Below are 26670 nucleotides of genomic sequence, written 5' to 3' on the forward strand. Positions count from 1 at the left end.
AGTCTATCACGCTAATTTAAAGACTGGTAGCATAGACAACCATCGTGTAACTTTGCACGTAACTCAAACCAAAGGAAACCTAACTGTGAAAGCGAAATATTGAATTAAGAAAAGATACATTCTGAAGATATAGATCGTTAATTAATTTTTCTGAAGAGAAGTGTTATTTATGTGTTTTACTTCGATCGTTTATCACTTATTGTTTGCATTACGTTTGTATAACAGAAGTAGTACATTTAATATTTTTTAATATTAACGTTCATTAACCACAAACGATAAAACACATTTTAAAACAAAGGTTTGATCAATAGGGAGTAATTGATCATTTAAATCTTTCTTATATATATATATATGCGCCCTCTAGTCGAGTACTGAAAAAGTAATGTAATTTTAGGGAGGTAAAAAGAGAAAGAGTGAAGTGGTACTGATAGTTGTATTGGAATACGTCGTGGAAGATAATTTGATATACTCGATAGCGTTAGATTTGGTGTGTATTTGGATTTATTTTACTTCACTATGATATTTTAAAGCTACTTCATGTTTTTCATTGCCTTTAAAATATAAATTTTGTGATTAGATTTAAGGGCGAAGTTACTGATACTTATAGTACATATGCTGTTACTCACTTTAGTTAGGCTTAACTTGCATTGATTAAATAAATTAGAATTTAAAGTTGATAACACGTCTTATTACTTTTAACTTGATCAACTGGATAATAGTATTTGAATTTTGAATACCTAAATTTCACTAAATACACTAGTGTGTAACTAGTAGGGCTGGTGTTGTTATGGGTAATTATATAGTTATCATTGTCAGGCCTGTACAGTATACACAGAATAGGTGAAAGGGAGGGGTTTTAATTAAAAGAGTAAGCTGTGAGATTAAAAACTAACATAGATTGTGTAAAGTATAATTATGTTAATACTGTGAGTGAAAAATTGGTGCTATACGATTAAATCTGGAAGTAGAAATATAGCTTTAAAAAATTGTATGACTGGCTAAATAAAATATGCAAATGTACAGTGAAAAGTCAACAAATCATCATTCTGTTTGGACAATGCATAGGAACCTTAACTTAAATTGGCAAAAATAAGTATGTTTCATTATTTTAAAGTGCTATATTATCTACATGCAGAGTAGTTATTATTAAATTATGTTACTAGTTTAAACAACTGTGTACAACAGTCATATATTAGTTATTTAAGTCATTGTTTATCATATAATGTACATGTATGTACTACTGAAATAACATACTAGCATGTTCCATTTTTCTGGGGTGCTTTTTCATAAGTAACTTGCATATAACTTCAGTGTTGATAATAGTGTCATAGTGATTATGTGTTAGAGTTAGAGCACTCGGTCTTTTTTGGGTTGGTGTAAACTTTAGGTAATTATACAGTCAGCAAAGAACAGATGCTGAATATTCACATGAACTGGATAGCAGTATGGCAGAGTTTCGGTAATATATATGATACACTGAAGCACACTTATAGTTTTAAGTAGTCAGCCAGTATCTAGGGTCTGTTCTGGAGGGGTATAGAAAGATCTTGCCATTCATTATTGCTCTTCATGAAAAAATCAAGTTCTGGCAAATTTTCCCTGTAAAGATCTATAGTTTTATATTGGAGATGGAAGAACTCTTGTGCGAGTTTTGATGGCACAAGTCTGTGAATTAATGTCTTGATTTGTGTACATCAGATGTAGATTATTAACAAGGTAATCAAGAAAAAAGAATGGTTACTGCTTTTTTAGTCATCCTCTATGGAGGTATGCTCTGTATTTCCATGTTGGTCTTTTGTTGATTAACTTATGGCATACATTAATACTAGATTTGTTTGAAATAATGCTATAGTACTTTAAGATATGTGAATAATCATCTACATTTATTCTTAGTGATGTTGCTTTACAGCAGTGTTCTGTTATGAAAGCACCAGAGTGATTGGATTTTGCAAATTTACAGAAGCTACTTTTAAATAGTAAAGGTGATGTACAGCTGTTAAAAGCTTAATTTAAAAGATTCAAGTCTTTTTCTTTAAATAAGCCACATTTTTCTTGTATTCAGCAGCTTGGTTATCATCAAACATTTCCAAATTATCTTCCTGTACAATATTTTCATTAGTAAAAATAACAGATAAAATAGTTTTTTTTCTGGAAATGTTTTATAAGTAACTGGACATAAGAATTTCACTTGTGAAATTTTAAAATTTTCTGATTCATAAGAGTATCTTTAATCTTAAAAATTATTTAGTATGTTAGATAGGAATGGTGAAAAGGAAAAAAAAAAAGACGCAAGAAGAACTGATTAACAAACCTTAAGACTTAACAGAAAACACTTTGATTATGAAAGCACATTAATAGCCAAAACTATAATGAACACAAAATGGTTGCAAGCTATAAGAATAAATTCACAACCTCTACATCATCCACAGGCAATTCATTCTAAGGAGCTACCACTATTAGAAAAAGTAACTTAGTCGAAGGTTATTCCTTATTTACCAAAATTTATACTTGTGTTCCTCAGGTTGCCATTAAGTATTACAAAAAGATTATGCTTCAACACTATCAGTTTATTTTACAAGTTTAAACACTTAATCACCTCTAACCTTTTTTTCAAGAGAAACTTTTAGCAGTCTAACCTTTCCTCATATGAGAATCCCTTCCATCCCAGGCTCCATTCTAGTAGCTTCTACTCTTAATCATTTTCAACAATTCAATGTTCTTAAGGTAAAAAGGCCAAGAGCGAGCACAGTACTTCAAATGTGGCCTAAGTAATTGGTGACTTACACAATATAATTACAACCTCTTTAGACTTGTATTCAATATTTCTTTAGATACAACCTAAAATCCTACTTGCCCTACTACAAGCAGCAGCTCACTGCTGGGATAGCTTAAGAAACTGATCAACCATTACACCAAGATCCTTTTCTTTTATAACACTTAAAATTACTCTCATCAAAAGTATACTTATTCACAAATAACCCATGTACATTGCCTAACTTCACTCGTAATTAAAACCCAACTGCCATTTTTGTTCAACTCTCTAAAGGATCTGAATTGTTTTGCAGCACCATCCTCGCAGCCAGCAGTGTCCAATATCCTAATTTCTTCTAGAAGTTTAAGTTTATTGATTATTCCTTCATCGGTGCCATTTATGTAATTCCAAAAGAGCAAAGGTCATAAGACTGAGCCCTAGTGCATTCCAGTTGTGACATTGATTAACCCTTTTGCAATGGGCTTTGTATAATACAAGTTGAGTCTGCACATATTAAATGTATGCACCATAACTTTTGGTACAGTATGTATATCTTCATGACATTTGTTAAACATTTAGTAAAGATTACAAGGTTTTTTTTTTTTTTAAAGTAGTAAATTTAAAGGAAGTAACCCAGTAATTTGTTCCAGAGAATTTTCAAAGAGCATTTATGAGCAATTTAATTGCTAGTTTAAGTGGTTTTTGGTTTTGATCCTGAGCAAAGAAATTATGATTGTAACACTTTGTGTTAGTCCATTTGTTACTGTAGCTGTTATCCATCATGTGTCATATACATACACTAATTTCATGAAAATTTGATGGTGTTTCAGTCATGATTCAATGTAAGCATTTGCAACTTTGGGTCAGTAATTAAATTGTGATATGGAAGATGGTTGGATCAGCTCCCAAAGAGTTGGAATGATTTCTCAAAATTCATGGGAATTTTGTAATTTGTTTAATTAATAAATTTTAGGTTCTTAAAATGAAAAAAGTTAATAATGTTAGTTCTGAGACAGTCTGATAGACCTAGGTCTGGATAGATTATAATTGAGAGTCTGCAGTGTTCATTTATGGTACCCGTGCATTACTTCAAACAGATATTTGTTTTCAATTTTGAATTAATTTCACATGGATACACCATAAATAAATTGGGGACCATCATAAAATACATCAATAAAGTAGTACAGTCACATTGGAAGTAATTTTAATCATCATAGAATTTACCAATTGCCGAAACATACCTTCAAAATATTCTTAAAACAGTACTTTTTTAACTTCATCACAAAGTTTTGAAAACATGAAGTTTTTAGTAGACAAGGAAGTGGTCAGATACAGAATAAATGACCAGAGGAAACTTTGAAAGTTTTAGAAGAAAAGGCCTTAAGACCCATCATCATGCATTGTCATGGCCATTTGGCTTTGACCTGTAAGGATGCCTTTCATAATGTGCCAAAGATGGACAATGTATCAGAGGGGTCAGATGCCTTGTACAGATACTTGGATTTAAGTGAGGATTTCAGTTATTGTTGAATAACCAATAATAAAAATTCTTGTAAAACTTGAAGATGCATCTGTTCTTTAATTAAATGAAGGAACAAATGTGAGTTGTCAAATGAGACCTTCAGAATTCATACTTCTATAGTAATAATGTAGATATATGGCAATAAAATAACAAAAATACCTAAAATAATGGACATTTTAAAATTTCATTTATTTGAATTTCTGCAGTAGAGATTTACCTTATTTGGTACCAGCACCCTAGTTGATAGATAGGATGATGGTTCTGTTGAATCTGAACAAAAGGTAAAGAATTGCCTAATCCTGAGGTAGGATAAAACTGGAGTCTTTGAGCTTATTTTTAAAAATATGCCCCTTTTTCCGTCTAATGGATACAACTTTTAACAAACAATTATATATGTTTAACTTGTTTTAATAATATATTAAAACAAGTAGTCTGTAATGCTGTTTGTTTATTGTTAAAATTTATTACCAATGAGTTGCATACTTATTGTAAAGAATTTAGCCTACAATACCTGACAGCAGCAACATGCCTTCAAGCTACTAGTTAGAAACTGTTAACACAAGTCATTTTTTTCAAGTCAAAAAATGCTTATGCTTCATCAGAAGAATGTAAGCACTGTAGAAATTACCATGGCTGTACTTATAACTACATCAAATATAATTTTCTTATCCCAAAAATAGGGAGTTCAGATGACTTTCCCCTTCTGCACATGGATAGTTATCAGTCCTACACAAGCTGTATCAAGCTATGAGATGATCTAAAGCAGAGTTAATTTCTGTAAGTATTACAAGGAAACAAAGCTCGGAAAAAAATATAAAAGTATGCACCCAAAGTGGCTATACTGTAACAACAATACAAGAGGTCTGAAATGTTCGAAATTGAATTTTACTGTAAAATACAACTCAAATAACAGACATCCTAAAAAAGCATTTGAAAATGACATTTGGTTATGTGAGAAAAGTCAGTCACATGAAATATTTAAGAACAAAGTATGAAGCTATTGTAAGTAGAAAATGATACTATTTATGTTTTAGGAAAAATGAGATGGTGATTTTTAAAGAATATATTCTATAGGTATGAAAGAGATTAGGTATAACCTACAAGATAGAGAATCAACAGCACTGCAGTCTGTATTAAGATGTAGCTTACTTTTGGATATGGAATGTGATATTTCTATGTTGCAGCCAATAATAATGGATAAGTTGTGTGGTTCATTCTGCTTATTAATAATATCAAAAGGAATACGCAAGATTTTGGTCAACAATATTTATGTCCAAAGTCAAAGGTTGCTAGGTGAAGTATTTTAAACATTTTTCAAACATGTAAAATTGTGAAACCTCTGTGTATTTGTATTTTGATATAAGCTTGCAAATATTGATATACTCTATCTAGCAATTCTAGTATTTTTCATTTTTTTATGGATATGAGAATTCGTGGCTATAAATCTCGTGTTCATTTTTGCAAGTTTTATGGAAAATTTTATTTCTAATAGTGAAAAAAAGTGTTTAACTAATTGAAACCTGATGCAGGCCTATATCCAAAAGTAGAAATGTTTCTCTCATTAGTTTTTGAAATGAATTTTATGAATACAAGTTGTTTGAAGATGTCGAAGTACCCTCAGAAAAGCAGTTTGTCTAAATGTGTACTTCGTGACATTAATTATGAATCAGGCAAAATACAAAACCAAGCAAGATTACTAGTTGTTGTAAAAATATATCAAATAAACTGTAAAATATAAAATGCTAATAGTACTGTTTACAATTTGTGAAGGTGCTCTTTCTCAAGTAAAAGTCACTAAACAGTGTAAAGGATGTTTGAATCTAAAGGTTTGTAGACCAGTGTTTGTAATGAAGGTTGGTCTTTCATTAAGACCAATACATGTTAAAGAAATTATATAAATGAAAAATAACAAATTGAAGGTACAGTATAATGAAGTATGCATGTATGTGATGAACTAAAAAATTGTTAAAAATCTAAAACTATGGAATAATAAAATTAAATATATTGTTAGCATATTTGTTAGACATAGACACACATCTCTATACAAAAATTTAGGCTTGTTTCATATAAACAATTGACATACTTGTCTAGGAAATGTATAGAATAAAATTACAGACTGGTAAAATGCTGTTGGATGTCCTTTGGTTTGATAGTTACAAGACATTATTTTACAGAACCTCTTATGTGTTTGTTGGAGCATTAGTTAAGACTAATTTTTAAATGTTTGTGTGTAATCATTGGAGGTGTTATGGTCAGATACTAATTATGTAGGTACAGGTTATTAATAAGTGCTACATATTAAATTTAATTATTTTTTTTATAACACCCTTAGGTGGAGCAGATATTGTGTTGGTAAAAAGAATGTGCAAAACTAAGTTTATGCTATGAGCCTGTGGATATTTTTTGTGCATTTGTACTGTAATATGAAACGGCAGTTGTTACTTTTACTTGTTAAAGGTAGAGAACAAGGTTATCATGGGTATAAACTTGCTATTATTTGGTACAAAACAATACTTTAGTGTGAAGTGAACCAACAATATTTCAGCAAAATGTTGATTAAATTATCTATTTTTACTATTTTTGGACATTTTGTCCCAAGTGATTGCAAGTTCCAAACAAAGTCATTTGTGGATGGATTCATTGTGGAATTTGCTCATGTGAATAATGAATGAAAATAATATTTATCAATAAAAATAAACTGTTTTCTGGACATGTTTGAGAGAAAAGGTACAAAACTTTTTGGATTGGAACCTTTACCTTTGGGTTAGGTGTAGTTGTTTTAAAAACAATATTTTTAAGGACAGTACCTCACCTCTTAACATAGAGTATCTTGTTTGATTCCTTGCGTATGTCTGACATTTGCATGCCAGCTCCCTCCTGAAAACCACGTATAACATGAACCATGTTAGTATATGATATCATGTAACAATAACCCTCTACCTAAAGGAGAGTGATAATTCATGCATGTGGAATAGATGCACTTAATCACTTGATCTTGATTTCCCTTCATCCTTTTTCTCAGCATTATCTAAAACAGATATCACCCAAAAATTGTTAATCACTTAATTGAGATTTATGAAGTTTGACTGTTAATTCTTGGTCAGGTTTATCTGTTTGTGTTCACATAACCATAATGGTTTATTTAATTTCACTTAGAAAGAAACAACTGACTACCTACTTTTTAAGTGACAGCAACAACCACTTAATCTCTTGATAGTAATGACACTCCTAACACTGTATCTGTCACTACTGGAAGCTCATTATCTGTTAAAGGTGGGACAGCTATTGCTCAATGTATTTTGAGTTCTTTTGTGCACATTCTATCTATTTGGCCAACATTCCTTCTACCCAATTTGAACATGACAAATATGATTGGTTATTTTCTCATCACTGTACATACTCGTCTTGTGTGGTTGCCAACTACAGCAAGCTACCTGAATGAAAACATTTTTGGCTTGCACCACATACTTGCTGATCTCAAACTAGTTGGAATTTAGGTAATAAAGGAAACAAATCCCTCACTGGGGTAAAATCAAGACACGTCTCTATAGGTGGAGTGAAATCCTCACTTTGTGATCCCTTAACATAATTTTGCATAATGTTCTTTCTTTTTCTTGTTATTTTCCTCCAGTTTCAAAACTTCCAATGGAAAAAGAAAAATTTAACCTAACTACATAATAAAGGCTACTGGAGAAAACATATTTAGAAAGTTATCTTTCCATTAGTTTTAGACTTGTAGCTGAAAGAAGTGGGCATTTATAAATGTATTTCCAAAAATGGATGAGATGGTTCGAGCTATTGTGGTGAATCTTCTAAATATATCACAGCAAATAAAAAAGGTAGAATGTTTTTATTTTGTATTCTATCTTATCAATATCAGAAATTTGAGTTTTTAATTTGTAAAAAACTACATGTCATAAATTCTATTCTGGAAATACAACATGGGGCATGGAAAAATTGGCATTTAACAGTTTTTTTTAAATATTTGCTTTTATAATTTGAATCATCAACTACATTTTGCCACAAATTTTCTAAAATAGCAATTTATAGAATTTTGAATGTAAGTTTGAATGTGATGACATGATGACTCTTCCTGTTGTGCTAAGATTAATACCCTAATCTCTTTGACCCCTTGGTGTGGATTCCTGTACATGGTAAGGGGACCTCCCAAGGAAGGTTCTGTTCTTTCAGTTTACCTCCTCTGGGATCTAAACATCCACTCGTGTTTGCTGTGCATGGCAACCCATGAAGGGGAGGAGAGGATCCTGGTGGTTCAGGGGTCCAACCCTAACAGACCACTTTGGCCTTGAATTCCTGTAGACGGGTGGCCTTGGAGTGGCCCCCTTGGGTCAGTTGGCTGGTCCACTTGGGCTAGGGTCAACCAAGTACCAGTGTTGGATGTTTTCAACAGGTGTTTTGGACGTTGTATTTGATGCTGGTGTTTGGGTGTAGTGCTCAAGAAACCCTGGCATTGCTGCAGTTTTCTTGTTTAACATTGTAAGGCTCCATGGTGAGTAGGGTCAGTGGGCACTGAAATATTCCTTTTTTTTTATTATGAATACTCTAAATAAAAACTTAACTAAAATAGTGAAAAAAAGCAATCCATAGGTAAATGTAGAAACCAACCAATCATCTCTTTCAGATCCTCAAAATGATCAGGTAATGGTGTTTGGTTATCTGTTAAGTCTTCCCGGACTTTTCCTCGCACCTACCTGGTAATTTGTACATCTAATCATGCCACTACCTTGATGGACATCCTCATGATACCTCCCCAACCTAAATTTTATCTTTCTACAATAGCTTCTCTGTCAGGCTTGTCTCTGAATGAGAACACAACTTTGGGTGTGTGGGACCTGGAAGGTAATTTATTCCACATCAATATACTCAAATGTTTTGCCATCTGTTGGGCATGTTCTCATTTCTTCCCTCTTCATGTGGAATGGTTGATTGTGGTACATTTTGATAATGTCTCAGTTGTTTTGTATATTGACTGGTAAGCATATCCATTCCAGGACATTTTGCTTTTGCAGACTAAGCATGCTGTTTTGAGATCATTCCCAGATTCATTTCAAAGCTTATCTTGTTTTTGAGAGTCTGAACTTGGTAGTGAATCATCTCATGGATACAACCAACAGTGATGTTTCTATTCTAAAGTTTTTCTTTGGGCTTGCTCTTAGGTGCCTTTGTTATTGCTCTTAAAATAATACTTTTACAATTTTGATTCCCAGTTCCTTTTCCCTTGGACTTGGAAGTCAGTGCTCACATCCAGTACTGTTCTGATCTTTTTCTGTATACCATTCCTCTTCTATGTCTTCTCTCTATTGGTGTTAAGGAAAGTGCTAAACTCATCCACCCTGTATCTACAAATAACTGCTGTTGGGAATGGGGCATTTCTGCAAGACTACTAAAAATATCATCATGGTATTAAAATTACTATTGCATGATAAAGACTACTTTCCAAGGACTCATGGGGAAAAATGCTGCCACCAGGTGAGTGTCTGCACTGTTTTGGCTTATACTTACTAGCTCTTTATAGGATTTTGCAGTCACCCATTGCACTGTCAAGAGTAAAATAACCTTTGAGACAGGCATTTGGTGGGATCTGGAATTTTTCTGGGTCTTCCTAGTGGAAAGTTTCCCCACTTATGTAAGTGAAGCATGAGATCCCATTGCCACTTACCATTTGCTAGTCATTGAAGTAGTGTACTTTGGAGTTTCTCACTATTTGTCTACAGTACAATATACTGAAAATTAGGGCAGTGATAGCACTGCCTGTGTATTGTGGGTTACTTTTAAGCTGGTTGCATTCATCACTTCCATTCCTCTCTTTCCAGTTGAGTTATGGTCAGACATATAGCATCTGGTCTAATTGTGCCATAATCACGGTTGGTGGTGTTAAAATACTGCTCATCCCTGTTACACTTAAGGTTATATGCCTTTCCTTCCAGGTAGTGAGTATACCTTGGTTGAGGGGGTAATTCAGTCTCTCATGGGTGTACTTTTGTGGAGCCCTTGTCATCATGTGTTACACTCCATGGACTTTCTCACAAGACACTTTTTGAAAGAAGCTTATCTAAGTTTAAGGTTTCACACTAACCCCTTTCACATTTCAGTGTAGGATTCTAACTATCCTATGTGAGGGGGTTAACATTTTCCTTACTTTAAAACATTTCTAATAGTTTTGTTTTTTCACACCTTTTCCCTGGGTGTGGGTCCTCCCAATGGAGGTTCTGTCTTTATTTGACAGTGATTACAGGTCTATGTAGGTTATACACTTTCTTGCTCATTCCCAAAGGATCTTGGAGTCTGTTAGGGCTGTGTCTTGAGTGTCACATTCTTTAGTATTAAAATTGATGCCATTACTCATCAGCTTCCTTTGAATGTTGCAAAAAGCTTGTAGATCAGTGACTTGCACATGTTTTGTTGGTGATCAAATATGAAGTTTATAAAGCAGCAGTTTAAGACTACCATCAATCATCTTGTATATTGGACAGTTGAATACAGTTTGTTTTTTTTTAAAACAATTTGCATGTGCTTTTGCCACCAGGAGGGATTGCATTCTGATCTCAAGCTTTAGTTTGGTGATGTTCTTCCTGTGGAGCAAGAGACAAAGTTCTTGAGACTTGTCTTTGTTTGCAATCTGACTTTTATTCCATGTGTTAAGCAGCTTTGTGACATGTGTACCAGGGCACTGAACATCCTTTGTGCTCTCTCTTCTGCCTCTTAGGGAGCCAAATGATTTTTTATGCTAAAAATCTATCATAACCTTATAAGATCAAAACTTGATTACAGGTCTCTGGCCTATGGTTAAGCCAGGACTTTGCCATTTAAAAGGTTGGATCCTGTTCATCATCAGGGGCTCTGGCTTTGCATGGGGACATTTTGCACTCTGCCAGTCTAGAGTTTTTACACTGACTCCCATTAACCACCTCTACATCATTTTGCAACTTTCCTTGCAATATGCTGCTACACTGTTTTTTGCCATAACACCCCATTTGAGATTGTTTTTTCTGTCTGTAGTTAGGTTGTTTTATTCAGTAAAAATGGTCCATTATTTCACATTTTGGTCTCCAAATCTGGTTACATGTGACTGGAGTTTAATGTTCAATCCATACATCTCTGAAGTTACCATTCCCATTTGTAATTTTTCTGAGTCACCTTAAGAAGGTAGACACTCCAGACTGGAAGTCCTGCCTTCTCTTCGTGCAAAATCTCAAACCATCCTGAGAGCTATCTGTATGGATGATTTAGAAGTCAGATGCCTCTGTGGGCTCTGCCTTGGTTTGTCATGGCTGTGTGGTTGTGCACAAACTTCTCTTTACAGTTTCTCTATTCATTGTTGAGTTGTATGGCATTTCTTGTCGTGGATTGTGTAGCAGTTTACACAGATTTTTTTTTAGCTGTTTACAGTCTGTCGTATTGTGTTAGTTCATTAAACTGATTTTATGTTTATGAAGGTATATGTAGTATTTACTGTAATTTTGAACTTACTACATGTATCTTCACAAAATGTGACACTTTTAGTAAATTTTATTAGTGTTGTGCAATGAAAATCGTAATTTTCAAAAAAGTATTTTATTGAATATTTTTTATACAAATTTTTGAGTCAATCTGAATGCAAAGGTGGTTTTTTATGTCAAGAGATACATTTTAATCTTAATTTTCTTAACACCTAGAATCTCCTAGAATTTATTTATTTTTTGGTAAAATTTTATTTACTCTTTCCTAACCATAACTGTAGCAAAACAGTGCACAGTAAAATGAAAATGAAAAAAATGTGAAATAAACAGTACTTTATTTTTCTTTGGATGATTGACTTTGAATGATTGTTGGTTTTGTATTTATAGTTTTTGCTGTTAAACTTCATCTGTTTTATTGCAGTAAGTTTGTGTTTAAGTTAAATTTTTAATGTAATTCTGAAAAGTCATGATTTCCACTTTGACTGCTGTTGAAGTTCATGTTTTTTTTCTACAGTTACTCTGAAATTTACATATTTTTTTGTTTGGAAGTGTAACACTGTATAAACATCTTCCTTATTTGTAGATTATGATATTCTATTGTCCTTTTTTAATGAAAAGTATTTTCAAATATGATACAATTTACTGAGCTTGTACAGGTAAATATCTTTTACTTAGTCACTTGATGTAATTGGGGCACTTAGATATCAGACTGAGCATATCTTCCAAACCAGTACTACTGTTTAAAGAAGTTCATAGTATTTGCATAGAGAACTAACTTTCCATTGTTGGGTTCATAGAACTAAGCATACATGTAGGGCATGCAGAAATTATATTCAAAATACTTTTGGTTAAAAGAAAGGCACCAAAAAGTAAACTAGCTACTGTAATAATTAGTGTAATTTTTCTTTATGTAATAGTTGTGTGGAGATTCTTTTGAAATATTTATAATTTATTTGGTCTGTGTAAAATAAATAAGAGATGGTTTCACTTTTTCAACAGTTTTATCTACTTGGGTATCAAAATGTCTGAGAGAGAACCAGAGCAATTTGATGAAGATTCTGAAAGCGAGGATGATGAAGACTATGTGCCAATTGATGACAATAGTGAGAGTGAAGAATCTGTTGATGAGCAGTTGCTGAGCAGTGAAAACCATGATGTAAACCTCTCCAACAAGAAGTTAGGAAAGGCTAAAGTTAAAAATCTTGGAGGAAGTTTTAGGAGAACTAGGAGAAAAGAAATTCAGTTTGAAGAAGATTGTTCTCTTAAGAAGTCTTCCAAACATGATGCAGAAATGGATGAAAAAGAAACATCTCAGAAAGAGAATGAAAAACAAAAAGCAGATGTTTTGTGGTCTGATTTTTTGAATGATGTCAACCAACATACCAAATCTGGATCACAGAAGCTCTGTTATGGAGAACAGAGCTCATCTACTGTTCCTAAAGCAGATAAGATGACAAATAATACAAATCTTGTGAACACTAGTAAAGTAGTTATTACAAAGGAATATGATTTTGCTGGTGAATTGGTAAGTATCACCAAAGAGGTTGAAGCATCATCGGAAGAAGCTAAACAGTTCCTTGGAAAGGAAGAAAAGTCTGGAGAAAATTCAAATTTACAAATTAAGAGTACACAAGCTCTGCCAAAATCTGTGAAAAGGTTAGGAGTTACTAGTGTGTTAGGCCAGCTCTCTAAGAAGCCCAAGATGACTGCTTTAGAGAAATCTAAACTTGACTGGAGTACATTTAAAGAAAAAGAAGGTATTAGTGAAGAACTAAACCAATTCATTAAAAGTAAAGATGGGTATTTAGATAGACAAGCATTTTTGCAAAGAGTTGATCATCGACAATTTGAGATAGAAAAAACTATGCGCTTAGGTAGTCATGGTAATAGATGAATTGCTTTATTGAAGAACAATATTTTCCTGAAATTTTTATATGTACATATTTTTCTTTTGTAAAAATCAAAATTACTTTCAGTTAATTTCCTGTCTTTACAATTTGTTTTGACATCATGAGAGAATGCAAGAATAATGAACCTTAATGATGATTTTTAACTACCTGTATTGTAATATTACATGTGCAGGTGCATCCAGCCTGGAAACTTTCTTACAAAACGTGTAGAAAGTTTAAAACAATCTTTTCAAATGTGCTCTCTGTTAAAGTTGTTTGGAGAGGGGAAGATTAATTATAGAAAACTTATTTTTTTTAATGGTCTCGTTTTGTGTATTGATTAATAATCAGTTATGAAAATTGTGCTGTTAATTGAAGTATATAAAACAGTAGTGTTTTTGAAATGCACCTTTGAATAATTTCATTCTACACAGTTTAATGACATATTTTGGAGATTATAATTGAAATTGATTGTTTTGTAATCCAAAGGAAGGTTTAATAACTACAAAGCCAGATAGTCAGTGTCATGAATAGTATGGAATTTGAAATCATTCTTGGCTACTGTTGAAGCACTAAAACCAGCATGATTTCAAAATCTAGCCACATACACTGTCAAAAGCAAAGTCTTGATTTCTGAATTGTCTTGATTATAAGAGACCTACATGCATCTTCACTAATATGTGTAGTGTTTTTAATTATTTTTTACTCACTATAGCAAACCTATGATTTATATAGTAGACTAATATGTACGTTTTTAGTAACACAAGTAATACCCAAATCCAGTGTCTATATCAGTTATATAGTTAACTGTGTGTTTGGATGCAGTGGCAACAATTTCTGTCTATACCATCAAGTTATGTAAAGTACTAAAGGTACATTTCAGGTACATTATAATGGAAATTGAGTGTTTTGTAATCCAAAATGAATCACTGGTTAGACAAACCTTTTTTTAACACTTCATTCGTGGAAACACTGCAGGAAAGTAAAGTAATATATTCAAAGTGATGTTTATCAAGAAAGTTTCTGTGATCTGAATCCAACTAAGTGGACCATAAAATAGTACATACATTTGTTTAACTAGAAGGTTTTGTATATTGGTTTAAAATTTTAAGATTTTCTGTATGTGATATGTTTAGATATATTTTATATTTCAAACAAATTCAAGATTAGGTGGGAGAAACTTAAGAATTACTATAACAATTTGTGGTTAAACATTGATACTGTTAAAAAAAGTATGCCTTGGGTTAATGTAAATGCATTAATGATTATTAACATGATGGTTTTATTATTTAATATTAAAAATATTGAGAATTTCTGTTGCTTCTCAGTCTAAAAAAACCTTGTATGTAGAAACAATGTTTTGATTTCAGTCATAAGCAGTGACAGATGTCCATAGCTGACTTGTGTGCTACAAACTTTAAGTAGTTCGATCTGGTAGAAACAGTTTTGTCTGAACCTGTTAATATACTACAGAAATGCTGTTTGAAAAGCCAAATAAAAGTGTTTTTGCATTATGAATACATTATTTTCTTTTTGCCATTTTAAATACTTTTATGTATTAATATAGCTGTGTTTTTTCATATAAATATACTCGGTAATGTTCAGAAGTTAACTCATTTACATGCATGTACATTATTCTGAAAGCATTGACAACAGGATGTTTCCAATTTACTGTAGGGTAACATTTAGTCCATCAGGTAGAGGCTGAAATTTGTTTGATCTTTACTAATTTGGTGACCAAGGTTCATTGGAATTAGTTGAGAGGTCTGCCATTCAAGAATATGTTTATGCCTGGTAGCAGTCTGTTTGTAGTAGCTTTCATGTCCATAATCTCTGAAAAGCTGAAAAGACTAACTATTGGAATAAGCTTGAATGCAAAATATTCAAAAGCAGTATACTGTAACATTATTTCTGAGTATGTATAATTAACAAAAATGTTGGAATACCAATATTGTACAAATAGTAAAGCAGTGAAAATGTATTTATTGACTTAATAGAGGAGCCTCATGATATGCTGTTTACAGCAAAATCTGGATTTGTGGGTAAGGTCTAATGTTACATTTTTTCCAAGAGAAGTAAATTCTGTTGTGTAGTCTTTGTTCTTGCACCATTTTCTCATCAACATTATTGTCATTGTCATCAGTGTCTGTATTTTGTATATAATGATCACATATATAAACATCATTAGTATTGGCATTATCATTAAAAGCATGAATATAGTATTATGAACCATACATTTAATCCATTTCTGGTTTCTTGGTTTTATCATTTTCATCCACTGGTTCGGTTTCTTCATCCAGAGGCTGGTTTTCATAGTCCTTCAGCCTACAGAATTTCAAACACATCAAGTTATGTTATTTGCCAAGCACATACACTTTGGAAGTTGAAATATATCTCGGGACAACTGGTATGGGTTATTCTCTGCTTTATTTTGGTAAGTTTTAATGCCTGTACAAGCCATTCTGAGATTTATTTTTACTTCATGTGGGTTTCTTGTCATCACAAACATTAGAAGTTTACATGATTTTGTGTAGTTACATGCCAGGTGCTCCAGTACTTTCTTTTATTGTGGGTTATCCAGCTAATGGATTGCAACATCCTTTTTGCCATCTATTATATCAACTTTTGAGCCAGCAGATCAGAACAGGGATTTAACTTCTCTATATTGCTCTCTCATAGTTTGCTCTCATTGCATGCTTTTGTAGGGAATATGTAGATGAGCGGAATTGATATGGTTCAGTACAACCCTTTTTTACACTGAATAGTTTATCATAGTTCATTCACCTTATGTACAGTGGTCTTAGCTGTATATAATATACACATGTATGATTCCAGTCTTCTTAGCAATGAAGATGACACCATAAATTTACTCTCTAGGTTCAGTGAATGTGCACTGAATCTCTACATTTTGTATCAGCATTTCAAATATGGTGGTCTTTCCACAACCAGTGAATGTATAGATGATGTTTTGCACATAGATTTGCTAAGAGTAGCTGCAATTTTTATGTCAACATAGATTGCTCTAGCTTGAATTCCAGATTTGAGATACATCATTGATTCTATATCTATACTAAAAGCAAGTGTTATCAAAAACACATCAGTATTGTTAGCAACAAGAACAATGTATTCAAATCCTCTGGTAGATGCGTATGGAGAATGTAAAAAATTAAGCAGGTGTGTGCCTTTTCCAATGTCAAATTATGATCTGGCACAAGAAAGCAGTCCTCATTCTGTAGCAGACCTCACTAGATGTCACATACAGAACTTTGTCTCCAAGGCATTCTCTGTATTTTGCATGCTTTCATTTTTGTACAAGAAAGTATATGAAGCTGGTCTTGTTTGATGTTGCAGAAAAGATATTTTGTCTATTAGACAACTTTTTGTTTTGCTGTAATATTTTTCAACTTCATTGAACCAATGTTTATGTTGCTTTTTTTTTTTTTTTTGTCTTAACACCTTTGATTGAGTTTTTATTGTACACTTCAAAAGGAACATCAATATGAGGAGACCAAGAGGCTTCGTGGGGAGATTTTGATAAAATAAATGTGATGTCACTGAAAAGCTTGTGCTCACCTTTATCTTTGTGTATTATTGCCATTCTGTCTGAGAAATGCAGAGTGAGTATAGCAAGTCTTCTACAGGTGGCATGTTCTTTCGTAAGGGCTGATTTGCTGGTTCTCCTGGGAAAGACAAGTTGTAACTAATAGTCAGGGAAGTAGCCCTGAAGGATGCTCCAGTACCTCTCGCATATCTAACTACTTACAAGTCTGTGCCATTATCAGCATATTTACAAACATGCTGTTCACAAAATGACTTCCTTGCTGCTTGCTAATTTGTTGCCCCTTATCATCTGTAAATGTTTTCAGTTGCATTTTCAGAAATTGATCATGAAAATTCACAACGGGTTTACCTGTTTCAATTTTGTTAGCATTGAAAGATTTGTTTGCTAATTCACCATTGCTAAATCTTGTGCAACATTTGAATGACTTCTGTATGCCACCTAAAAGTCTTGACAACACGTGGTAGTAGGATGTGCTTTGGAGAAACTTGTATCCTATAACTCACAGCATACATTGAATCTTGAGAAAATGAGTCAATTAACTAATGTTTTTGGATCCAGAGATGTATTATTTGGTTTTGATTTCTACTTAGTAGAGTGAAGAAGAATTGCATTACTTTTGTTGGTGCTTTGGGAATACTTTTATTGAAGAAAGAGTGGCTACTGCTTTGTTGTCTTGAAGGTTTGCCAGTCTCAAATGTATAGCTGCCTGTATTTTGGATCTAGGTAGTTTCAGATGTTTGGTTATGAAAGGCATAAGATGCCTGAAACAACCAATATTTTTTTTTGTCTTGTTGGAGAAAATATGCAGTGAATCACCAAATACTGATTCTTGTTTCTTCTGTGTTGAATCTCTCATATCAGTCACTCCACATGGATGCATATATGTTATAAGGATGTGATTTAGTTCTGTCACTTTCATTACCATTTGAGATTGAAACAGTATCTCTCTGTCATACTTAAAAGGTTAATCATATGAAGCAGCTTCAGCAGTCTCATAGAGATTATTAGAATTGGGGTCAGTATAATCACCTGCACCAGATAAATTAACAAGATGTGTATTGGTATACATCCTGCAGCAAGATTTGTAGTATTAGATTTTGGCAACAACTATTTCTCTTAATACAATTGCAAGAATGTTTGCCTTTCCTTTTTGTAGTGTCTACGTGCAGTTCAACATATTTTGTTAAGTGGCCTTTGTTCTTTAAATACATTTCAATGATTTTCCTGGTGGTCTGAAGATGCAAAATTTTTCCCATTATCCTTGAGCTAGTGGAAATGTTTTGTCAAAGTGATCTATGCTTGGAGTCTACTTCTGTGTCCCATGCTTCCGATTTTCTCATGTCTTTCTTTAATGTAAAATGCTTACAACATTGCAGATGATAAAGTATTCATATAATTTCCATATTTTGTAAACCTTCAGCAACTGTCAAATAGGTTGATGTCTCATATTTGCACCCTAGAGAAGTACATGCCAGGAGCCCAAATTTCTATATGTAAGGCCAGTGTACAGTTCTGTTAGAAGTATGAACATATGTTGTATAATGTATGCATTGCTGGTATCAAAATTATATGTAACAAAATGCACACATTACATACCTGGCACATTGACAGATACTGATATTGCAAAAACACATATGCAAATTGTTTTGAGTTGTATTATAGTATGAATACTTGGACTTGCATTAAAATGACTTAAATATATCATGATGATTATTGACTGTTTCTTGTATATATATTTGCCACAAACAAATTCAGTGTTGGAATGTTCAGCAGCTATATATTTGAACAGAACCTATAATTTTGCAAACCAATAATCATATTGACAAAAATGAGATCTTCACAGAGATCTTTTGAATGATACTAATGAACCTTGGCCACCAATGATACTGACTGACACTGGTTTCTGATGGAATAATTGCAAATTGTATAATCTGAACATTATTGTATCAAGTTATTTCACTAGAATCATCTTTTGTTGAAATGTATTATAATTATTATGCTAATTTTTACAATAATTGTGGGTGAAAGTGCATGTATGTGTATGCAGAATGTATTAGTAAACAGTAGAGAAAGAATATACATGTGTAACTGTCATAATTAATGTGAATAACAAGACACTAAGTAATGATTACTGGATTTAATATGTAATTTGTGTTTATATCATATCAGTTGTTTATGAAATTGATGATACAAATAGCATCTCAACCATTACTTTGTCATATTCCAAGTGGACCTGATAAGCCTTTGTGTTAGGCATAAAGCCTAGTCAGCATTGGTTGTGGCAAATATTGTACGGTTTTAATATTGTGTATTCTTTGCTTTTATTCATATATTCTGAGAATTTTTTCTCAACTTGATCTCTCTATATAAGCTTTGTTTTGTTAAAATAATATGTAGCATTGTTAAGCAGCCTTATCTAATGCATGGGCCATGTGTGCAGCCTCAAACATCAAGCCTAAGTTAGCAGTGGTTTATTTTAATAAAAATGAGTTGTGTAGAAATTTAAGATATAAGTAGGAAGTTCTTGAGTTGACTCCATGGATAATGTGGATATCCCACCGCTGCTGTTCAATATGTCTGATATAAACATCATTGTGAAATAATACATTCAGCAGTACATTAAATTTTAGTATGAATTTCTTGAACAGAGAGTTTGATATTGACCATTCTGTCCATTTTTTTACTTGTAGCTGTTTTTTTTGTAATTTTGTAGAATTTTAATATTAATGAGGGTAGATCTTGGAAACAAAAATATGTTTTTTGCAATAGGCAAGGCAATTTCCTCAAAACTGGAAATCATATCAGTGATGACGAAATCATATGCCACTTGCATGTACAGAAAGGTTTCTTTTATGTTTATTTTGAATACTGTTAGTTTAAAACCTTGTAAAGTTACAAGGTTTTAAAGAATGGAAATTGATGAAAGATAAATCTAGATCTAACTCATAGGAACAACTTGCACATCCTTATCAGAAAATAGTTAGAAAAAACTTAATTAATTTGGTTTTGATTGATATCTTGTTCTTGATTTTTGTAGTTCCATATTTAGGGAGTTTTTTGTTTTTTAATTTTGCAATGTTTCACGATTTAGAGTTGGAAGATTAATGTGGTTAATCAGTATGACATCTATGAATATCAGTTCCACCATTTAGTGCTACATAAAATTAATTCTAGTTTGTGAAGCTTGATTAGGTTAGTGACTTGTAAAAAAAACAACTAAATAATTCAAAATTTGAATTTATGATTATCCAACTATTTAAGTAGTTGAAATATTACTACAATTTTTGATTATTTTAGGTTTGTTCAGAGTTGGGCTGGCATTGCTTTAGATTAGGGTGATTTTTTCTTGATTTTAGGGCAGTGGGCTTGATTCTTGTTGCCACCAAACATATTCTTCCCCATTCAGCTGTGGGAGTATTTGTTTGAGTTATGGTAGAGTTATTTGAGGTTATTTTTCTACTAAACTGCAAACAAATGTGAAGGCAATTTTTTTTGCTTTACAGAGAAGTAGTGGGATTAATCATGACATAGTGCCACTATAGCTGAAAAGGTAAGCACAGTTAATGGTATTGTGCATCAAAATTGTAACTGTAAATAAACTGAGGCCACTTCTGGACCATACGAATTTGGGGATATCATTTATTGGTAAGAAGTAGCTCAAGAATTGTTATTGAGTGCTGCAGGTAGGTAAGGAGATAATGCTTTTTTCATCAACATAAATTTCATTGTTTTAGAAGAGTTGTAAAAATTTATACAAAGACATTTGCTGAATGATGTTACTCATACTTTTAGCTTGTTATATAGGCTTCTTACTACATATACAGTATTTTTTCATGTACAAAAGATTGAGATTATAAAAGTAACTGTTTGGCTCTGCTAGATGGTTAGGGGACTCATCTCACAATCTGAGGGTCACAGGTTAAAATCCCCATTCTGCTAAATATACTCATCCTTTAAGTTGTGGAGTTGTTATAATGTAATGGCCAATCCCATTATATGTTGATAAGAGTAGCCCAAGAGTTGGTGGTAGGTAGTGATGACTAGTTGTCTTCCCTCTAGTCTTTCAGTACTAAATTAGTGATGGCTGATACAGATTGCCTTTGTATAGCTTCGTGTGAGATTTAAAATAAATGTGAAAGTAGCTTAATCCTAAATTGTTCCTGAATGTGGTTTATTATGTTCAAACAAAGGTGATTCAAAACTCTCTTTAGAAAACCTAAAAGAACTTAAAAATAAGGTTAATCTTCAGAATAAACATTTAATGATTAGCAATTAATCTATTTAAGTTATACAAATCATCCAGCTTTATTGTATATTGTTTGCTAATTCTATCTTTTGGCAAATCTATTGGGACATTTTGTACCCAAGTTACAGCATACAGTTGTATATATCCACATTCTGAGGACTTGCTTTAACTTGTAACTGTTTCTTCATTGGCTACTGTAGTTTTCACTTTCTCATTGTTATATCTTTGGATTGGCAAGTTCTTTATGATTTTTCACACATATTGTGAGCTTTTTTAGTTCAACTTGTTTTCTTTGCTATTAGGTTTAGTTTTTTTCATTATTTACATAGCATTTTATGATGGTTCATTTCAGCTTCAGTAAGTTTAAAAAGTATTTGTTTTATTGTCAGAAGCTGCTATAAAAAGAATTACATAATTAATGCACCCACTCTTTGATCATTACTTCCATCTTTAAGGGAAATATTAGTTGATTACTAACAGTAGAAGAAAATTTAAGTCTCAAATCTCTGTTTCAGTGTATGTTTTTCTTTTATTTTAATATTAAGTTTATTTGGTGTATTTTGAAAAGAAAATTTTGTTCAATATGTATTCTCCAAATTGTGTTTGTATTATCACAATTAAACATTTCACTGATCCATTGCACTATACTGGACTGCAGTTTCCATTGATATATTTTAAATGCCTCATTTTTTTACTGTCTTCTAAAAATACATATTTCTCCAAAGATAAAACTACAGTACAACAAAATGGAACACACATTTCAAATCAGTGGACTGTATGTGCAGAAAAACCATACAGTATTTTTTAAACTTGGCCATGAAATACAGACTCCATAACATTGTTTTAGGTCCTTACTAATTGGATGGAAAGTGCTTGGAGTATACTTCTCTCATTTGTATAGGACTTTTTTCAATTACAAGAAAAGATGAAAAATCTTAACCTTTACTTGTTTTAGCCAAGATAATTGGAACACATTTTGAGTGTAAAACAAACCTTATTAAAAAATTTATTGAATTAAATATCATTGAAGGGCTGATTTAATTGGATTATAACCTTAGTCTTTTGTAAACATTCTTCATTATAAAATAACTATATTCACAAGTTAGTTAAAATGTGTCTGTAAAACAGTATACAGTAAAAAGGTTCTTCTGCTTCAAAGAACATCCATCATGAGCCTGAGATACAACAAAGGATTTATTGAATCAGTTTCTAGAAGCTCTGCAGTCAGATGAAACACTAATGCTAAAACCTACAAAACCGGTAGTATTGTCACCCACTGTAATGGAAATGAAGTTCATCCTACCTCCTGTTTCTTTTGCATTATTTTCCATTCTCAGGATGCTAGAAACTGTCTGTAAGGCTCAGAAAACCATCTACTAACTAGAATGAGTGCATTACTCCCTACAAGTTTAAAGAACACAACATGCATTTTGATCGTTAAGCAGGCTTAGTTCAAATACACAAGGCTGTTCATCATTGTCCGTAGATAGAATTTTAAAATTTTTATAGCTACAACATACCTGAAGTATGTTTGAGTGCACTTTACTTGTCTGCAAAAAAGAAATAAATTAATATACAAACATATTTTGTCATTGTGTTTAAAATATCCCATTAACAATATCCTGCTTTTGATATGCATCTTAACAGTATGTAAGGTAAGATTTCTAAACAATCATTGCATTTTCTTTTTCTGTTGACATTTGGATATCATTTTTCAATGTAATTAAGATGTAGTTTTGAAACATTGAATGAATTTTATTTCTTTAAATAACCATGTTTATTATATTGCTGAGAAGCTGTTTTTGCTTTAGAAAATATCTTCTCCTTCATGAAAAAAATTAAATACTTTTAATTTTAAAAGCTAGATATATCAGAACCTTAACCAAGTATTGGTGTTATTAATATACAAATTATAAAATCAATGTCTTGTGAATGTTTTATGTTAAGCTTTAGATTCAAATTACTATTTCTAATGAAATCAAATGTCCAAAGAAAAAAAGATGGTCTTACTGTTTTAGAACAACAAAAATGATGTAATGTTTTTGATGTTTTATCTTCTGTAGGAACTTTCATAAACTCTTAATGAGCTATATTCATGAGTAAATTATCTATGTTTTAATTGTGTTTTTTTGTAAGTTTTCTATACCTTTTAGTAGACCCTGACTCAATATCACAAATTTAGTTGTATTACTCAAAAAATATCTTAGTTTAATGAAATATGACAATGCTGTTTTCATTATTTGATTTTCTTACAAAAGTATTTTTATTTTACTGAAAAGTTTGAAACCATGTATTTCCATACTTTACAGACTTGGTTGAATGAAGTAGAGACCATTCTGCATATCTGAGTTCTTATATTGGCAAAGAAATTCACTAATTCCACACTATTAGTTGTTTGGGCAATTGCAGCAAAATCTACTTGAAATTAAAATATCTTCAAATTTTAGCTAAAGGATAATTGATTCATTCCATAATTATACATTTTGTTTTTTTTCAATTCATGTGCATGTATAATTTGAATAATAAGTTAAAGGTCAAATATCCTGTAATTATGTGTGTATGTATGTATTGTATTGTCTTATTTGATTTAATTGGTCAAGATTAATTTCTCTGCATTAAACTCAAAATTACGCTGTTGCACTTTGATCACATTTTAGAAATCAAATTTGTTATTGTTTTGATACAATAAAAGCTTTTGCTGACAGATGTTAAACACTGATGTAACATACTATTTATTTCAAAATTTAATAAACCTTTATGAAGTTGATAATATTCTTTGTACTGATAAATTAGCCCTCCAGTGGCACAGTGCTATCTGCAGACTTACAACAGTGCAGATAGCCCATTGAGTAACTTAACTTAAACTAATAAATTGGGGTTGTGAAAAATTTACTTTAAAAATCTATTTAATTTTTAATGTTTACAAACATTAGGAGGTAACCAATTGAATTGTATTTTTGGTTTGTTTTTTTCCACTGTACTGCAAATTTTCACAACCATCAGAATTTGGGGACAAAAGCACTGTGAATACATGGTTTTGGAAAATTAGACATTATACTTTTATTTTTTTGTCTTAACATTGAAACTATACAAAATTTTCATAATGGAATTTAATGTATTTGCAATTTTTAGACTTTCAGCATGTAGAAAAGTATAAGGAATGAAGTAATTTTGTCTTTCTTTTAAGTTAACCACATACACAGTTAACTAGAGCACTTCATATTGTAGTCCTTGTTAATTACCATTTGAACTTACTAGTTCTTGTAATTACACAATGTGTAAGATAACCTGTTTATCATTCTGTAATTTGCTTCTGCACAACAGAAAGGAAAGCAAATCCCATTTAATTCTGAACATCCATATTATATCTTGAAATATAAAAGGTCCACCCTTTGAAAGCACTTGGGTTTATAGGGTTTTGTTTATTTTGATACCCATGGTGATAGATTTAAATAGAAAAAAAATAAAAACTTTTCACTATTCAGGTGACTGATGGCCACTCTTATTACAAATAAAGAATTTAGTGTACCTGAGGCATCACTTGAATTGTTAGTTGAAATATCTGTCATTTTCTATTTAGTATGGTCTATGTTAAAGCAGTAAATCTCAGTAACTAGGATGAGTGGAACTTAATATCACCCTTGAACAACTTTCCTTGGTAAAACTTATATTCACTATGCACGTCTATTTGTAAACATTTTATGTATCAACTTAAGGAGGCATACAGTATGCTTGTATACCCTACTTCTAAAAAATGTGTTACAAAGAATTGTGAATAACAATTAGAATACACATTCCAGAAAAATAGAAAGTTTATACATACATTGTTTATGCAAAATACATAAAATAATTGCACAGTTCTGCTTTAAATTAGTACACTACAAAACAAAAACAAAATTAAGTAATTCATAAATAAATGCATATAGACATTAGCAACGAGAAACCAAAGCTTCATATCTTTCCTTGGTCCATGACAGTAGATCCTCCAATGCATAAATCACTTTTGGTAAGCTGTGATTGTCTGGTATGTGATATTCAGAGTATGAACTTTATTGACATAGAAAGCTCTTTACCCTGAGGTCAAGGAGGATCCTTACACTTCAGATGACCTTTCTAGTTATAAAAGACTTGCCTTCACCTACTTTGCTGCTTGTTTTCGGCATTGGTATTTTGATACTGATATTTTCTGAAGATTAAAAGGTTATTTAATTTTATTTGGGGGAATTGTCAACAGCTCTACTTTTTTTGTGAGTGATGTAGGTGTGTGAGTGATTATGGATGTTCCAGAGAAGGAATTATCTACATTGATGTCTGGACCATCAGTACTTGATATATTTACTCTTTTGGCAATTTAAATTACCTTTATGATAATTTGAGTTCTGGGGTAGTTATTTTATTTGTTTTTGGATGTAGTACTCTCAGCACAAGTGGATGCACAGCAGATGCCAGTGGCATTTCTACAACAAGCACTTGCTAATTAGACATCTAAAAATCCAAGAATGAATTCCTATACACCTTAGCAGCTCTGGCTTGACAGGAATTGGTGTAGGTTTCTTGAATACTGGACTCTATCATTTTGAGTTCAATTGTTTGGTGAAGTCGTTTTCACAGATTATTCTGTAGTCAGCACTGTGATCACAGTCCAGATAATCTGAAATGCTACTTCCTTTACAGACTTTGGAGTCAGTTTGTCCATGGTTTCATTCAGAGACCACATGTCTGATGTATCAATGAGAAACTTCATCCATCAGTTCTGGCTATACCTGGCTGAGCATTTAGTCATCATCCATTATCTTGGAGACTATATAGTAATCTGAGCTACTAGAAAAATCTCCATATTTATTACTAAATTATTCGGTTAGGTAACTAGAGTGAAACTTACTTTCAGGGGTGATTTGAAAACAATATAACCAGAAAGACTAAGAATTTCATCTTAAATAGAAAAAGTATGGAATGAAAGGTAAAACCAAACAAATTTTATTTGGTTAAAAGTTTGGCTAAAAAAATAGGTTAAAATGGAATTGCTCATTCACAAGAATCCCCTGCCCTGATATTCCCTTTAGAATAAAGTGTATGAAAACTAATGACGTGGGTAAAATGACATTTGCACAAGTTTAAATGCACTCACGAGTAAACCATCTGAAAAGAACGTATCACATTTACTCGTGTATCCATTTTTCCGTGTTTTGTCAGATCTTGTGTTTTGCATACATCGATCAGTGATCTTTGCTGTATCTAT

At 32.1% G+C, this 26670-nt stretch overlaps 1 protein-coding gene across 2 annotated transcripts; it reads left to right on the plus strand.

Moving 5' to 3' along the window:
• Positions 1 to 365: 365 nt before the first annotated feature.
• Yeti (yeti) lies at positions 366 to 22096 on the plus strand. 2 transcript variants are annotated; one of them, XM_076484531.1, is made up of 3 exons: positions 388 to 487; positions 4955 to 5051; positions 12734 to 22096. In XM_076484531.1, the coding sequence occupies exon 3, from the start codon at positions 12756 to 12758 to the stop codon at positions 13626 to 13628; it is 873 nt and encodes a 290-aa protein (XP_076340646.1). In that variant the 5' UTR covers positions 388 to 487; positions 4955 to 5051; positions 12734 to 12755; the 3' UTR covers positions 13629 to 22096. The 2 variants fall into 2 exon arrangements, with proteins under 2 accessions (XP_076340638.1, XP_076340646.1); XM_076484523.1 differs by lacking the exon at positions 4955 to 5051 and having other exon boundaries at positions 366 to 487.
• Positions 22097 to 26670: the final 4574 nt, after the last annotated feature.

The sequence above is a fragment of the Tachypleus tridentatus genome, chromosome 2 (genome assembly GCF_004210375.1).
Source record: "Tachypleus tridentatus isolate NWPU-2018 chromosome 2, ASM421037v1, whole genome shotgun sequence".
NCBI lineage: Eukaryota > Metazoa > Arthropoda > Merostomata > Xiphosura > Limulidae > Tachypleus > Tachypleus tridentatus.

What these genes read in the sequence shown, in the direction of transcription:
- Yeti (XM_076484523.1), top strand. Translation starts at nt 12,756, where the DNA reads ATGTCTGAGAGAGAACCAGAGCAATTTGATGAAGATTCTGAAAGCGAG.